The sequence below is a fragment of the Schistosoma mansoni genome, chromosome 1 (assembly GCF_000237925.1).
Source record: "Schistosoma mansoni strain Puerto Rico chromosome 1, complete genome".
Classification (NCBI taxonomy): Eukaryota; Metazoa; Platyhelminthes; class Trematoda; order Strigeidida; family Schistosomatidae; genus Schistosoma; species Schistosoma mansoni.
Genome location: NC_031495.1, coordinates 47,662,608 through 47,680,560, shown reverse-complemented (window position 1 = coordinate 47,680,560; position 17,953 = coordinate 47,662,608). Strand labels below are relative to the sequence as shown.

At 39.4% G+C, this 17,953-nt stretch overlaps 1 protein-coding gene across 1 annotated transcript in view; it reads left to right on the top strand.

Annotated features, from left to right (window-relative positions):
- Positions 1-8,862: 8,862 nt before the first annotated feature.
- Positions 8,863-17,953, top strand: part of Smp_090870 (putative protein transport protein Sec13) — a gene marked incomplete at its 5' end in the record, with an annotated part of 72,714 nt that continues 63,623 nt past the window's right edge. The window contains 5 exons of the mRNA XM_018794644.1: positions 8,863-9,010; positions 9,399-9,536; positions 9,763-9,857; positions 12,087-12,243; positions 17,417-17,686. Coding sequence (XP_018649035.1) covers positions 8,863-9,010; positions 9,399-9,536; positions 9,763-9,857; positions 12,087-12,243; positions 17,417-17,686 — 808 coding nt within the window. The remainder of the gene's footprint in view (positions 9,011-9,398; positions 9,537-9,762; positions 9,858-12,086; positions 12,244-17,416; positions 17,687-17,953) is intronic.

Below are 17,953 nucleotides of genomic sequence, written 5' to 3'. Positions count from 1 at the left end.
CCTCTAATTCACGTGTGCGCCGTTCAGAAAAAGTTTGGACTGACGGGCTCTCGATTAAATGGTTCAAATTTTGGTATGCTGAACGTCGTAGTTAGAAGTTAGTTGACGAATAATTTTCACCAGTTTCAGATATAACCCTTTCAAAATTTTTGATTATTTTTTTTACAGAAATGAGTCAACATTTTTAGATCAATGTCGGTTGCGCATGAGTGTTCAAATGGTTCAAATGGTTGAGGACGGAATAGAAGAAGCTTTTGATTAACGGGCTTCCGTGTCTAGTAGCAGTGGATCACGAATACCTCCAGGCAAGAACCTAGGTATATCAACGATAATAGAGGAAAAAAGAATTTGATAAATCAAAATAATATGTTATCCTTAGTCCTCAAGAATAAGTCAAGTTTCCTCCTAAAGGACTCCTGGGAAGTCGCTTGGACTAGCTCAGTCGGCAGCGAATTCCAGCATTTGACAACTCTTACGAAGTAGAAGTTGTGTCTGCAGTCTGTTCTGTTATGTTGGGTCTCCAGTTTCTGGGTGTTATCTTAGTTTAGTGTTGTGGCTAAGCTTAAGAAGATGTTTAAGAGGATGACCAGAAGTGTCAAAGATACTGTGGGTCATAAGAAGGTCACCTCTAAGACACCTGTACTCTAACGGATAAAGGTTAAGTGACTGAAGGCGCTCTTCTTAGGGTTTGAATTTGAGTCCCCGAACTGATTTCGTGGCTCGACATTGGATACGTTCCAGAGTGCCCTTATCCTTTTGAAGGGAGGGAGGAAATACTATGTTTACATACTCTAAATGGTGACGAATAAAACTGTCAAAAATTATGCCGAAAGTTTTACCGTCAAACTGGCCAAAAATGCGCTTCAATGTTACCAGTGCAAGTTTTGCTTGAATGGCGTTTATGTCACAGTTAGCATACGACTTCAGGTCGTAGAGTACCGACACTCCTAAATCTTTTTCGACTTGGGAAACTTCTAGAGAGGAGTTACCTAAGTTGTAACTATAGTCTGCAACATGTCGCAGATGGACTACTTTGCACTTTGAAGTGTTGAAGGTAAGTCCGTTGTCGTCTGCCCAACTTTGAAGTCGAGTCAGATCCTCCTGAAGTGCTAGTATATCCTCATGGTTACATATCTCTCTCCAAAGTTTCACATCATCAGCAAAAAGCAATAAGTCAGATGAAACTTGTTGAGGAGGATCGTTAATGTAAATCAAGAAGAGAAGTCCTAGTATTGAGCCCTGGGGGACCCCACTAGGACATTCCATAGCCTGAGAGAGAGTGAAGTTATCCCTGACCCTAAAATGTCGGTTTTCTAGATATGAAGTGAGCCAGTCAATCAGAGGGGGTTGGATACCCAGTCGTCTAAGCTTCTTGATAAGACATACGTGGTTGACCCTATCAAAAGCTATTGAGAATTCAAGGTAAATGACGTCAACCTTCCCCTTGTGATCAAGGATGATTGTCCATCTATCCACTGCAGTCAGCAGGTTGGTCATACAAGAATGACCCTTTCTGAAACCGTGCTGTTGGGGTGAGAAGAACTTTAAGGATAATAAGTATTCTTGTATACGGTCGTATACAAGAGATTCAGTAATTTTAGAAGGTATGGAGAGAAGGGCCACTGCGGGTTCATTGCGTCGACCTCCTTTGAAAATTGGTGTGATGTGAGCCAGTTTCCAAATTTCCGGTAGTTTGCCTCTGCTTAACGAGTATGAAAACATCACGTTAAGTGGTGATGCCAGGATTGAAGCTGCTTCCCTCAATATAGCAGAATGAACCATATCCGGACCTGGAGAAGTGTCTTTTCTTAGGTGCTGCAGTTTACGGAGCACCAGGTCAGCACTCAGGTCTTCTTCGGAAAGTCCTGTACAGGTGCAGGTGAGGCTTTCGTCAGTAAAGTTGATGTGGGTCAGCTGGAATTTCTGAGAGTATTGTTCAGCCAAAAGTTTAGCGGCATCACCGTCGTTATTGGTCGGATCATTAGGACCTAATAGTTGGGAAACTCCAGTTTTGCCTTGTCGAAGAGAAGCTGCGTAACGGAATAAGCTTTTCGGATTGAAGACAAATTTATCGATAAGCTTGGTCTGGTACTGAAGAATGTCTTCTCTTATTGCCTTTGAACATATGTTCCTTATATGTTAGTATTGCCTGTATGCGTCGTTATTGTCAGTTCGTTTATATTCGGCCCAACAGTGTCTTTCATGGCTTCGCAAACGACGAGTGTGGTTCTTGATGATTGTAGGTTGTTTTTTGGGACCGTTCGAGGAACTGAATGCTCAGTAGCACATAAGATCATGTGCAGTAAGAAATCCCAATGAGCATCCACTTCAAGTTGGGGGGGAACATCCCAATCCACCTGTTTTAGATAGTCATGTAAAGGTAACACATTCAACCGTTTGGAATTCCAGCGCCTGTTGTTAGTGGGATATCTTAGCTCCGTTTTGCTGTCTTCAATTGTGTGGCCCATAATCGTCATTATATTTTATTGTACTTTAAACATGTGTACCAATCATTAGGTTTCTATTCTGCTTCTATTAGGGAGGATGAATAGTTTGTGACTAAATATGAGAAACAGACACACAGACGTAAATTATTCTATGTGGATATTCGAACTTTCTGAGGATTTATTCCCTGATTATCCTTCTTTCACTCCAAAGTGAGATAAGTCATAATGATATCGGGATCTTCGTATGGTATATAGAATGTCAGTATGAGAACAAATGGTAGGAGAGAACACAAGTCAAATCCGAATAAGCGTTCCTGGGAGTTAAACATGTAGTGGTATTGGTCCTAACCACACAATCGTCAGAGCTGAACATAGATAACTGTGAAAGCAGATATCCAACATTTAACACGAAGAAAAGGTCAACTATGGTGAACGCTGGAATATTCATGCATTCAATGAGAAGGCATGGCTCAGACTTGCAGAAGTGGTCATTCTTCAACCATTATCATGAGTTTTGAACGAGCCTTGGGGATATTTGTTGTGTCTAAACACCTTAGACTTTTGGCAGCTTACACAGGAGCGTGCCCACTCCCTCTTGTCTTTATTCATACCAGGCCAAGAAAACCGTTCTGCTATGGGCTTGATGGATGCACAAACACCTGGATGAGAAAGTTTGTGCAGTGTATTGGAGACGTTGCGTAAATAATGTTTGATGTGGCACATAGCAAAGTTTCCCTTTCTGTTCTCATCTGTTTAATGAGCAGATTTAGGGTTGTTGAGGTTAGCTCGTTCTGAAGATCCATGTCTTCTTTTTGAAGCCTGGCGAGTTTAAGATGGTCGATTTCCTGGAAACTGTTCAAGGAAGCCATACGGGACAAAGCGTCGGCAACTACATTGTTTGCTCCAGAAATGTGTTGTGCATCTGAAGTGAACTGCGAAACGTAGTCCAGTTATCGAGACTCTTGAGGTGAGTACTTGTCTGAAGACGAGCTCAAAGAGAAGGAGAGAGGTTTGTGATCGGTGAAAAGAGTGAATTTTCGGTCTTGCTATCGAAAATTCTGCACATCGGTTCACTGTCTAGCAACAGCCTCAAGAAAAATGTTAAAGGTTGCCAGGTGTGGTTCACCCATTGCTGTGTGACTCCTCCGTTTTCTGAGTCAGATGCGTCTACTGCGATACTAATGGGCACTTGAGTGTCCTGACGTGTCAGCATAGTTGCCTTTGCGATAAGTTCCTTAACTGTGGAGAATGCTTTTCTCGCAGTATCGTCCAAATTGATGGATTACGCATTTCCACGAAGTTGATCGGTTAACGGTTTCATGAGGGATGCGCATTTCGGTATGAACCGATATAGAAACTTACAAGAACGTTTAATGTGCGCAACTGCCTTATCGTGGTCCGTTCTGGGTGATCCAGGATTGTTGCCACTTTGCTTCTTAGAGGTCAGATGCCTTGAGCATCAATAGTGTGTCCTAGGAAGTCTAAGGAGTCAGTTCCGATTTGGAATTTCTGAATGTTAACAGTAATGCCATGCCTTTGGAGTCGTTTGAAAACAATGTCCAGATGCTGGGGATGAGATTCTATGTCTGGACTTGCTATCAAGCAGTCATCAACATACTGATGTACGAAGTTGAGACCTCGGAAAACGTCATCGATGAACCTTTAGAAGTTTTAGGCGGTATTTCTTAGGCCGAAAGGCATTCGCAAACATTCGTGGAGTCCGAAGGGAGTGATGATAGTGGCTTTTGGAATATCGTCAGTAGCCATAGGTATCTGGTTATAGGCTTTAACGAAGTCGATTTTCGAAAAGACAGTTGTACCTTTCGATGGTTTCCTCATTCAATCGCCGATAATTAACAGTTGGGCGCTACCACGTAGATCCAGTGAATGGGCTTGCGTAAACCCACGTTAAGGTAAACGTACTTTTTACCGTATGTGGAGATTGAATTTCCATTTGACACCTGTAAGTTCAAACCAGATTCGTGAAGCCGGTTGTTAGAGTAAGCAGGAGGAACGCTGACATCTGCGCCAGTATCGACGAGGTACTGATTTTTCGTGATCACATCTATGACATATAACAGACGGCTATGTTCGCCGGCTACGGTTGCCGTTAACGCGTGCCAGCTGGGAAGTTCCCCGAACTGTTTTCGTATCAGGTGATTTAAAGTCCGGATAATTGCTGGGTTTTCCGCAATTTTGGGGAGACTTTCCACACTGATTATGTTACCAACACCAGTTGGGGTTATCCGTCAGTCGTAGTCTGGAGACAGATCGTCTACGTGGGATGCTTCTTCGCAGGATTTGCGGCCGTTTACGGTCATCACAAAATCGAAGGAAACGTGAAAGTGTATGACATAGATCCAAAATGTCATTTTGTTCCTTTTGAGGTTTTTCTTTGACTGAAAATACCTCGGCATTAGAGGCCTTCGTGATTTCGAGGATGCGGTCGGCAGACGTAGCCAGCCTGTCTATGGCGTTGTTTTGAAACGAGACGAGAACTGCTTGCACCTGTTGCGGACGTTTAGACAAGAAATGTTGTTTGAATAGGCCTTCATCGGACGTTCTTTGGCCGATAACTTCTCTCAATCTTAGCAACATGTCTGTCGCAGAGCCATGTTGCAGGTCGATACTATTAAGGAGTTGATCTAATCTTTGTCTATCGGTTAGATCTCCGCGTTTCAGAATCCACCGTTTTAGGGTTTCGTAAGGTTCCGAAACTTCACTGGTAAACATACTAGGTGTCACGTACCTGTTGAACTCGCGTGGTAGTGACTTTACATCGGCGAAGAATTGTGCGCGTGAGTCTGTCATTCCGTACTCATAGAAATTAGCCTCTGCGTAGCAGAACCAGGCTTCGATGTTGTCTGACCAGAAAGGTGTGGGCGTAGTCCTTAGCTTAAGTAATTTGTGAAAAATGAAGTAAAATATATCCGAAAACTCGAAGAAAATATATCACAATATAAAAAGTCAAAATAAAACAATGTCTTATGAAATTCCAAAAAGGAACAGACTCACAGTTTATAGGTTGGTGTACCATATCACATCAGGCATAACAAATGAAGATACCAGGGTATCTTAGTTTGACAAAACTTTACCAGTAACACATATAATTGAATCGCGCCCGCCCAATGAAATGAAAAGTCAGAAGCGAAGAGGCTCAAAGATATATTTGATGGATTATCAACATATCGAGGAGTGACTGATCTAATCTGGCTAGTGATCGCAGGAGATGTTGTGCATGCCATTCCAAACCGTGATCTGGTGAGGATGCATGACCGAGCAACTTCAGCTAAATGAGTCCATTAAAACTATTGTGGTCAGCATCCAATATCGAACACTTACAAAGCTATTGATTTTGGGGTTTCATTTAGTGCTACATCGTCCTTTGTGTTGTACGGTCTTCAAAACATCCATAGTACTTTCAGGTACTGATCACGAGGTGTGATTTTGACGTTAGCTGGTTCGTCACACCATTCCCATCTAACTCGAGTGGGACCCCAACCATTAGACAGAGACCATCGATGTTGATGACCCACATTATAAATAATAGTGAAATATGAAGATGCTTTGATGAGCCGCAGTTGGGTAAATAGCATCGATTAGCGATGAGTGGATCTGAATTTACATACATAGTTTTCGCGTTTGTAGTATAAGAATAGTCAAGCCGTGAAACGACGTCGACGGGTTATATTCATTACTGTGATGAGATTGATAGTATTTGTAAAATGTGAAGTCTTTGTACGTTGTCGTTCGCGTTATGACGGATGCATCGAGTTATCGTTAAATTTATATTCGTAGGATGATCAGAGGAACAGGATAGTGACTGGGAGACGAGATAAGCGGAGTCGTATTAGTTTTTGGTCGTGCAGCTCAGAGTGATTTTTGTTGCTTAAAGGAGATGCACTCAACCGTACCACGGCATGATTGTATCCCGGGTGGACTTTAATTTATGGACGACCTTGAGTGACGCCGAAGTGACCTTCGAGGTTGCCGGTGTGTTTGAGTTGCCGACATTGACCTTAACGTTAAACCTCACTCTACAATAAAGAGAAAGGGTTCAAACATTTTAGTTGCTGGTTATAGGAGAGTTCATAAGACCCATCAATAACTTAATTCCCACACGTTGAACACTCAAGTGTGTTAGCGACCTTAAAAAGGCATAAATTGACAGCTTGAGTGCAATATTTCAAGTGATGTCTCATGTAAGTGGGGTTTAGAATCTGAAAAAAAGCATTGGAAATCTCTGGGAGGTGACCGTTACACTCGAAACCCTTGACAGCTGGTGCATTTCATCATGCATTCGTTTTCGATCCATGACTTCTTATCATCCTTAGGTCTTGTTGTTCCAGTGTGTACATACTAGAAGCGATATACTGTTAACGTTATTCTGATAACCATTCCTATATCCAGTGTACATTAGCGCACTGTTTCAGAGTTAATCTGCTAACCCCAACTTTGGGACCATCTAACTAATTTGTCTAAATCAGCCCGGAGGTCAAGATGTTCAGCATCACTACATATTGTTCTCTAGACTTTGTCATCCGCAAGTAAATTTCGGTGGCTAAATTAGTCTTGGTAATTTCTTGACGTGAAGGCGAGAAAACAGGGAACCTGAGGTAATACTTTCGTACACGCATTTTTTGACCGATTTCTTTCCGTATGGCGTCTCATTTACCCTCACTCCAGGCATTTGGCCTCAGAGGAAGTTCTTGTTCGCTTTTGTATTTTATTTCATTCCAAAACTGAAGAGTTTCTGTGCTAGCCTTAATCAAATTCTTTGTCATAATCTGACTATCAAAACGACAGGCGAACCGCTATCTTGGGTTCCTGTCCAATCCACTCCCGCAATTATTGAGTTAAACATGACTTATTATTTCGAAACCCATGTTGTTCAAAAGTTAACGGGTAATGTTACTTTTATGACTCGAACTATCTTTTCAAATACTTTAACTATTAAGCTAGGTAGACTTTCAGGACCGTAGTTGGACCCGATTTCCCCTTTCATACCTAAGTAGAAGGCTAACGATAAAATCCTTCCAATCATCATGGAGTTAATTCTGGGGAGGCAGCATGTCGAATAGCTCTTAAGTGGTTCAAAATCCCAAATACAGGTACACGTGAAAAACCTAACAAAAAGGACTACAAATGGATGACAACATTGTCACTAATGGTAGTAGGAGACATGCATATGTTACTAGTGTTTTGTTATGATTTTTTCTGAATATCGCTTAGTCGTAGTAAAACTACAATTTATTGATAGCTGAGGGTACTTTGTGTTACTTTTTTTTCTATTTAGGAGTTAGGATCACTCTCTGCAATTATTACATCTAAATGCGTGACTTTTCATACCAGATTAAGTAGCTTTGACGAAATACCCTTAAAATGGCGAACAAGTGGTAATAGAAATAATATTTCGAAAATACTGGGAATAAAGGAAAAAGTTGATAATTGAATGAACTCCAATTTTATTATAGGTGTGTTGGTGACAAATTTACTGATTACCTACACCATGAAAGATTATTTATTCAATAAGAACCAGTAGGAGAAATCCAAAATAATCCTGTTCTCATGGTTTTAACGTTGTAGAAACGAAGAGAAAGAGACGTTTTTTAAGAGCACTTCAGTTCTGTAGGTTTTACTTCCTATTCTTGAAACGTGCACCTAAAATCCATAGAGCAAAGAGATTATGCAACTATCAATATTGACCTTTTCGAACTCGTCCTACTAGATGTGGATCGAAGCCATTACGGTTGTTTATAAAAAGGAACTTATTGATCTAGTAAGACTTGAGACCTGAGTACAGATGAAAAGATGTAGAAGCAGATGTTTACTCCTTATAATGCAGTTTGTATGTAGAACAAATCAGTGAGTCTCTGTTCCTATTTCCTTCCCAATTACTTTGGAAAATTCACTTACTGATTCACCGAATAATAAAAGTCTTGATGGCATACGGATACTAAAGTAAATCATGTTTTTTGTTTGAATTCCTCTCATCGTTGTCTCATAACAGTATTTAGTCGTTTATCAGCAAAGTCGTTTGAGAAAATTATTAGTACGATAAGTAGTCATCTATAAAATTATTTTAGGTTTTACAAAGTATCCTAAGGAACACGTTAAATATTTCCATATATTTGAAGTTTTTACAGCGTTAAGATGGAAAAACACTCATAAGTCTTAAGAAGTTCATAGTCTATGCGAAACCACTGCTCATTTTAGTTTCATTAATTTTCTGACAAAAGGTTTCTGAATTACGGTAGCTGTTTATTCATAAGCTTAAGTCCATCATTAAAGCCTCATGCTCGGCAGCATAGTTTAACAACTTGCATGCTTTTAGTCTGCCTGGTTGAAAGGTTAACATTCCATTCATTTTTCCTGTCTTTTATTTATTTAGTAATTTTATCCGTTTTATAGCATCATGGATGCAACTGTTAAAAGACCACTTGGGCTATTGATCTTATTGTTTTGGAGTTACTTCTTCACTTCGCTAGCTCGGAGAGCCATACAGAATATATATCATATAATCCCAGTACAATATAAAGGAACTAAATCAAATACTCATTTAGGTAAGTCATGTCGTAAATTATTCTTGTTACTACGTAGGTAAGATTTTGGTTCAGTTGTATAACTACTTGACTTCTAGCCAGTGAATTGTGGGTCATATGTTCTGTGTTATTCTGTATCGTCGTTTTTATTATAAAGTGACTAAAATCCATCACGGTTCCATCAAATCTCTTGTTTCTTCTAACTTAAATTTAGAGCTGCCGTTCATACATTCATAAATAATGCGTTATAAGCCTTTTGAATATGATCTCGTGTTTGTATGATAAAATATTAATTACTAAATTTTATAACTTATAAATATCCAATATCTGATTAGTCCGAATAGTATCAACATTTCGTGTATAGTACCTTTAAAATGAGTTGTATATTACTTCCTTAATCTTGTTTCAGGCTCCATTATTACTGCTCAAACATTGGGTTATACAGTTACAAAATTAATTGGTGGGATTCTTATGGATCACTTAAATCCACTTCGAATTTTTATTTACTCTCTGATTTCAGCCTCAGGTTCACTTTTTCTTTTATCGGGTAAGTAAATATTTTTCTCGCTTGACTTGTACTTATTAAAACACATCTTTTGACCTCCCATCGTTTCAAAGTCTATTATTTATAAATAAATGAACGGAAACTATGGAAAATCCCTTTTGTATTGCATTTCATCATATCAACTTATTTAACAAATATAATTAAATTTATAAAAAGTAGAAATAGATTCTATCATGTTAATGAGTACATCCAATGTTAATTTCTTTAGTTTCATCTCACCAAACAGTTTGGTTAGTATCCTATGGATTGACCGGTTTAGCACTTGGTTCTAGTTGGCCAGCCATATCAAAGACACTTCGTACAGTAAGTTGACACCAAATCTGTAATTCGATTTTTATCATACTTATATATGACAATTTTGAAATTGCTTAGTTCAATGTCCCGATAACAGTAGTGAATGGTAGCTTTGGGATCCATTTATGGACCAGTATTATGCATATATATTTTTTATCGTATAATTGCTAAATAACCAAACTATTTATATTCGTGTTCCTCTTATTATAAGCTTTATTTTGATCTATAGACTATTGTACGGTTTACCATTCTTGAGTTATCCCTAGTCTATTAATTGCTGCCTCCCACATTTGGTTAAATCTTGTACAAATGTTATTTTCTATTTTATGGTACGATGTGGTCAGTCTGTTTGGTATATAAATTCAGTATGTTTGAAATACTCCGCCTTTAGCTCTTATAGAGTTACTGCCGGTCCCAAGCCCGGGTAAAGGAGGAGGGTTGGGCATGGGGTTAGCGATCCCATCCCGTAGGAAAGCTAACTCGCTAAAAAAACGCTAACCAGAAAAATAATTCAAACCATTTAAACTCTGCCCTGGGAGTTCAAGGAATAATTATGACGCCTCATGATGAAAGCCGAAATTTTTCGGAAGTCACGAGGCCGATACACCTTCTAACAGGCTCAGGACAGAGTTGGATGGAGAATGCTGGTGAGCGGCCTATACTCCTCGACGAGGGGTAACAGGCGAAAGTAAGTAATGTTTGAAATACAAGGATTCATACCGCAGGGGCTGTTATTGGTGTTCTTGACTTAACTGGCTGGGCTAGGCAGAAAGCAAGACCGATACGTACTCTAGACTGCTCGTGCAGTTTTCGTGTGTCACTGTTCCAATCGATAATTCGCCGCCCTCTGATTGGCGGTCTTACCACGTCATACATTAACCGGGCATCCACTCGGCCACAAGATATAACACTTAGTCATAATTTCCTGTGAATATTTTTACGGGTGAAAATGAAAACTAGGAGGTCATTTTTATAAGAAGGATTAATTCAAGTAATAAAATCCATGTAGAAGAAATGTTCGTTTTCTCGAAGTAATGTTTATATTAAGAGGATATCTTCATACTTACAAACTATGTTCGCCCCTAAATGCTCTGGTACGGCCGAGAGTGGGGAGAGTCCGCTCTCTTTCTCTCGAAATGCTCCCACATGGCCACGCGAGTTGGAAAACCCTGATTCCAAACCAATGGTGTACATGGGCTCCAGTATCCTAATGGAACAAATGGCGTATGAACCAATTGTTGGTCACTGGCTACCATGGGACTGCATCTCCTTACGATGCTCCACTGCCTTGTGGGTCAGACCTTTAGGTCAGAGGCTCCGGGTGTGGCCCCCTAGGAAAACCACCTGCTTCAGTTTGGGCACCTGGGCAGTATCACAGCCCTCACACAAATCGAATGAGATTTGTGCGGCGCATATGTATCTGGTGCTTCCTTGTACCAATATCTATGTGTTTAAGTAATAATAATAATACAAACTATGTTCTCTTCCTAATTGGTATAAACTATTATTCACATTAATTTTTTAATAGTAAGCGGACATTAATTCGAGCTAGTGGAACAAAGGCTGTAATATATATATATATATATATATATATATATATATATATATATATGAATCATTTTGTGAATGTGCAGTTCCTTTGTTAAGTAGTCCAGGGGCTAACCATCAAGTTACAAGTATGCATCATGCCTCATCAATAGGGACGATCGTAGCTAAAGAGGATTACTGTATTTTAACTAATTTATCTTGTGGAGCCGTATGTACTTGACTCTGAGCCATGGTTTACATGACGGCTAGTGATAATACTCCATTTCCTAAAGTGTAGCAGACAGATTGGGATTCAAACTTGAAACTCATTAATTGAAAGCAGAGTGTTTAAATAACCGCTAATGCAAAAAGTATCACTAGACTTTAGCCACTAGATATCATTTGCGAGATGTTTTCTCACATTATGATTGCCTTCCAGTTAGATTTGTATGTATCTACCTTACTTTTATAATATTTCCTTTTAGTCCCTATCTTCGTTTTTGTGTTATCAGTGAATCTGCTTGGTTTCGTAGCAAACAACACCCATGAAAACAATCTCTTATTTAATAGAAGAGATAAATAGTTGATCAACAGAAACCTGGCATCTTACAGTTATTTAACTTGAAGTATTATCATTTAGGTAAATTCCTAGTTCTAGTTTAAAGTACATATATGATTTCGTTGCTTAAAGTCTGCTTAAATTAATTTTAGTCTGTGGCTTCTCAGGAATTAGCCACTTGGTGGGGATTAATATCATCGTCTTCTAACCTAGCTGGTTGTATGGGTTCTTGGATATCTATTGTTATTTCTTCGTATGCAACGATATTCCTCGGTGATTTGGCATGGAGAGCTCCGTTCATTTTTGTTGGTAAATACATATTTTTAACTGACCAGTGCATTTATTTTATGTTATACTTGTCATCAACTGTTACCTTCTATTTAAAAGCAGCTTTTTGACCTTGTATGTCATTGTATTTAGCGCTTAATTAAAAAACAGATACCCTAAAATTTATTACCATTCTTCCTACATGAAAATTAATCTGATTTTAGTTTCAGTCATGCATAATTTGTAATATTTCATATTGTCTTCTGAAACGAACTCCTAGCCATATTATCATTTTTCCTAAACAACGTTAATAAATAGATAAGTTCAGATATTTTAGGGAATAAAGGATCGTTCAACTCTATTTCAAATTCGTCTACCGATGCATGGTACAATAGCTAATAATTTGAAAATCACATTGTTAAGTGATTTTCATATCAGTGCCATTAATTAACTGATACAATCATTCGGTGGTTTCGATTTGTATAACACAGTTTTACATAAAATCTAGATTCGTCATTGTTTTCTATTATCATTTAAATCTTCAATATTTTTCCTAGCTGGTGTCCCTATTAAATGTAGACAAGCTCCGACATATTAGCTACGTAGTTGTTTCAGCTAATTGTCAAACTTTTTTGATTCCCTCTGATATCTTTTATTTGAATCAACAGATGTGTTAACTTAAACATACTTATAATTGCACTTTTGTAAAAATGAAATTCAAATTTGAAGTGATTTTTTCTATTGATGTAAATTGTGTTTTACACATCCCACGTAACATAGAAATCCTATTGCGGTAAATTCCTAGTTGTTCTCTACATTGCTGTAGAAGGGGGTCGAAATAAGCAGAATAAAGTTTAAACCTTAGTCCCACTGGTTGCGGACTGAGTGGTTTGGTGATTTTTCCACCAGCTAACCTAGTAAGACAGTTTTCTTAAAAAAGTTAAATGTATGCAAATTATCACTATTAATTCTATTGTCAGTACTCATAGCCTAGTTAATCAATATTATGGAAAATACATGATCTAAGATCTATGACGTCGCTTTACTCTGTGATTTCAATCAGAATTATGATAACATGTACGGTCACCAGACGTAAAGAATATTTTTTTTCCCGACCATTGCTGTTACCTTGACGTGGTGGTCGTGCTTGTCTATCGTGATGAACCAATCGAGCCATACTGGCTGGAACAATCGTTCCTCAAGGTCCTACCATGCCAGACAGGTCGGTTGAAGAGCGGTGAGACTAAAAGCAGCAAAACCAAAGTCCGAAGGCGGAGTCGTACTGTTGACTGTACGGAGATGTGACGTCAGTAAGGTGTTTACTTCAGACAGCCAGCATAACAGCGATGCTGCCTTCCCACAAGGAGGGGTTGAGTTAATAAGGATCGACCCTAAGATTGCACACCTCGCCTTATCCCATGAATATCCGTCTCCGGCGGTAAGGTCCCAACAAGTACAGAGCTAACACAAAAATTACCCACAAAAAGGTGGTGTGTGACCGACCTCAAGCAGTTGTCCCTTGGGCACTGCGGTCACGCTCTCAAATCACTAAGACCACTTCTAACCCAATTTCCTTTTCAGGTATCTCTAGAAGAACCCTTCCACGGTGTGGGCAACCGGGAAGTGATAACTGCCCTCATACCTCTAACAGCACTCACGGTCACTGTATTCATAATCAACTCCCTTCAATTCATATCACTCCTCCCACCTCGACTTTCGACACTAAACTTCCTCTTTCGGTTTCCTCCTCAAGTGTCACTATGACCAACGATTCTAGTGCGTGAAACACTGTCCGAGATCCACTAAAACCTCGCTCCAAACTACACATTGGAGCCTTCAACGTACGTACTTTAAGTCAAATCGGTCTACAGGCTTCCTTGGCTAAAACCCTAGATCCTCGTACGGTTGATGTATGCTGTGTCTCCGAAACACGCATACAGGATCCTAGTGTGGTCATTCAGTTGACCTCACCTCGCCAAAATGGACAGCCAACGAAATACACCCTCCGTGTATCTGGCGACCCGTTGGCTAGTTCTCGTGGACTTGCAGGGGTAGGCATAGCACTAAGTACAAGGGCAGAACAGGCACTACTAGAATGGATCCCCGTTAACAGTCGCCTGTGTGCTGTCCGGCTAAATGGATCCGTAAGAACTCGGAAGGATAGGGACACACGTCGTTGCCTTTTCGTTGTTTCTGCCTACGCTCCCACTGACTGCAGCCATGATGAAGTAAAAGATGACTTTTACAGAAAACTCTCTGAGCTTCTTCAGAAAGCTAAGCGCTCAGACGTGGTAGTCGTAGCGGGTGACTTTAATGCCCAGGTAGGCAGCTTAAATCAAACAGAAAGACATTTAGGTGGGTGTTTTAGTATTCCGGCTCAACGAACCGATAATGGTGATCGTCTGTTGCAACTATGCTCAGACAATCGTTTATTTTTGGCAAGCACTAATTTTAAGCATAAGGAGAGACATCGTCTAACATGGCGACCACCTGCACCAAACCAACGATGGACTCAAATAGACCATATTTCCATCAGTAATTTAAACCAAAGGGTTCAAAAAAACCAATAGACTTCTTCTAAGTCTATTTCACTGATGGATTCGCCTAAACTCATTCTATCAGACTCTGAACACGACAAAGAGCGAAAACAAATCAGATCTAGGTTAACTAAAAGTCTAAGGAACGATCGTTAGCAGTGGTGGGCAACGAAAGCAAAAGAATTGGAAAAGACAGTGGCTGTAGGTAATATCAGACAGCTTTTCAGACTAATAAAAGAAACCGGAATTAAGATGTCAATTGTAAGCGAAACAATCTCGGAAGAAGACGGAACCCTTATCTGCTCTCAGCCCGGACGTTTAGAACAATGGGCGGAACACTTTAGAGAACAGTTTAGCTGGCCTTCAGCTACTCTACAGTTACCCACCATATCCAAACAGTCTGAATGGAACATTGAAGTAGATCCCCCAAATTTAGCGGAAGTTCAAAAGGCTATAGATAATCTGAAACAAGAAGAGCAGCTGGTTCGGATGGATTGGCTCCAGAGGTCTTTAAATATGGTGGTTCAATTTTAGCGATTAGGTTGACTAATATTTTGGCTGAAATCTGGGAGTTGGACATAATCCCATCTGACTGGTCACAATCACTTATTGTCCCAATATATAAGAAGGGGCCAAAATCATCCTGTGATAACCATAGAGGGATTAGTCTGACTAACATAGCATCTAAAATACTTACCTCAATAATTATCGGGCGCCTAACTAAGACTCATGAACTGCAAACACGAGAAAATCAGGCTGGCTTCAGACCTGGTCGTGGCTGCATCAACCACATATTCACTATTCGTCAGGTTTTAGAGCACAGACATGTTTATCGGCGTCCGACAATGATAGTTTTTTTTTACTTGAAAACAGCATTCGACTCTGTAGACCGAGAGGTTCTGTGGCAGTGTCTGTCATTGAAAGGTGTACCTCAGAAGTACATAAACCTTGTGAAGGCTCTTTACTCGAACACTATCAGTCGAGTGAGAGCTTATGGCGAACTGTCATATGATTTTACAACCTCAAGTGGTGTCCGTCAAGGCTGTTCAGTATCCCCATTTTCGTTTAACTTCGTTAAAGACCTATTGCTGGAAATAACACTCGTCGACTAAATTTTCAGGAGTTGATCTTCTACCAGGAGGTTCACTTATCGACTTAGAATACGCAGATGACATAGTCCTGTTTGGTGAAGACACTGACAAAATGTAGTCTTCTGTTAGAACTGAGTAATAATGCCAGGATGTTTGGGATGCGTTTCTCCCCATCCAAATGTAAATTGTTACTCCAGGACTGACATACGTCAACACCTGAACTAAGGACAGGGAGTGAAGTAGTGAAACACGTCGACAACTTCACTTATCTTGGAAGTCTGATCAGCCCTAATGGGTTGGTGTCTGACGAAATCTCAGCACGGATTCAAAAAGCTCGTTTGGCTTTTGCCAACTTACGTTACCTATGGCGAAGACGAGATATCTGTCTATCAATTAAGGGACGAGTATACTGCGCAGCAGTTCGCTCTGTTCTACTTTACGGCTGTGAAACATGGCAATAAAGAGTAGAAGATGCCACAGATGTCTTAGAAATATTGCTCGCATCTGCTGGGATCATCGGGTAAGTAATAGTGAGGTTAGACACAGGGTATTAGGGAATGATGGTAAATCAGTTGATGAGGTCATGAATCTTCATCGACTGAGATGGTTGGGCCACGTGTTACGTATGCCTGAACACCGATTACCACGACGCGCTATGCTGACTAGTGTAGGGTATGGTTGGAAGAAAGTTAGGGGCGGCCAAACCAAAACGTGGCATCAGTGCTTGAAGTCACTAACTTCTAGTCTGAGCCATGTTGGCAGATGCAGACTACTTGGTTGGGGTCCGCGTGACTGTCGTAACCAATGGTTGGAGACTCTAGGTGACGTGGCTCAGAATCGATCACAATGGCGTCGGTGTATATACTCTTTATCTTCCCTTAAACCTTGAGATTAAAATTGCTTCATATCTGTCTTTCTTCATGTACTATATCCTTATATGCGATCTTTCTTTTATATGTTGCTACCATTGAAGTAACTACTTTTATGAATTTGGTGTCAATCTTGTTTTGCTAATGATGTGTGACGACTTGGACCGATGCATAAATGTGCCTGGTCCTACGTTGTAGCTGACTGACTGACTGACTGAAAGAATATCTTTTCTCGACTAATAGTATATCAATTCGAGTTGTAACACTTGTCACTAATCGAAACGAAGAAGTATGAGGATGATCCAGTTCTTCACAATATTTAGATCATCAACCGGAAACTTCTTGGATAATTGTTACCTCCTGATCTGGTTACACTGAAATATGTTAATTATTGAATTTTAAAGCATCTGGTAGTCACTGATATGTCCTCTAAAACATTTGAATTTTTTCGGGTTTTAATTTCATCGAAAATTAAAAGTATGTGATGTTCAGCATAAAATATAATTGAAGTCAATTGTTTATTTTATTTAACTAATCCTAAACTGACATCAATTTTTTGGAAGTTACCATCAAATCGATAAAATTCTTGAAATCACTCTGTAGTAACTTTCAAAGTCTACTAAAAAAATATAACTTTTTCTATGTAATAATAATACTTGATGTCTTTATTATATATTAACATCCATTTGAAATTTATGAATTTTTTTAAATTTTACAGGAGCATGTTGCATAATATCAGCTTTACTTCTTATTGTTTATCTGCATTCGCGAACCATTGATACTCTAAATGAAATCAATTTTAAGACTATACCAACTAAATATTTTAGTCCTTCTAAAATAACAATATCTAACCAATTATTGGGGAAGCATCTCAATTCAGATATAAAACACAAACGCTGTGATGATACTTGTCAAAGTTTAATGTCCACTTCAAAATTGGTTCAAAACACTTATGATACAAGTAATCAGGAAAGGTGTTGTAATGAAAGTGAGATCATGTTATTACTTTAATCAGTCCATTGAAATTCCTCTTAAATTTTCTGTTACGATAAAAAAAACTTGATCATAGAAATTTTGTGTAAGTTACTGATGTGTGGGCGAGAATGACAGTGATTGGTTGTCTTGATGAGTCAGAATTAGATAGGATGACAGGTGTTATATGTGTTATATATATTCCCCTATCCTTATTATGTATTGACAGTTATTGATGGACTGTTATTGATTGACTGTTCCTTGTGTCGGATTTTGGTGTGGA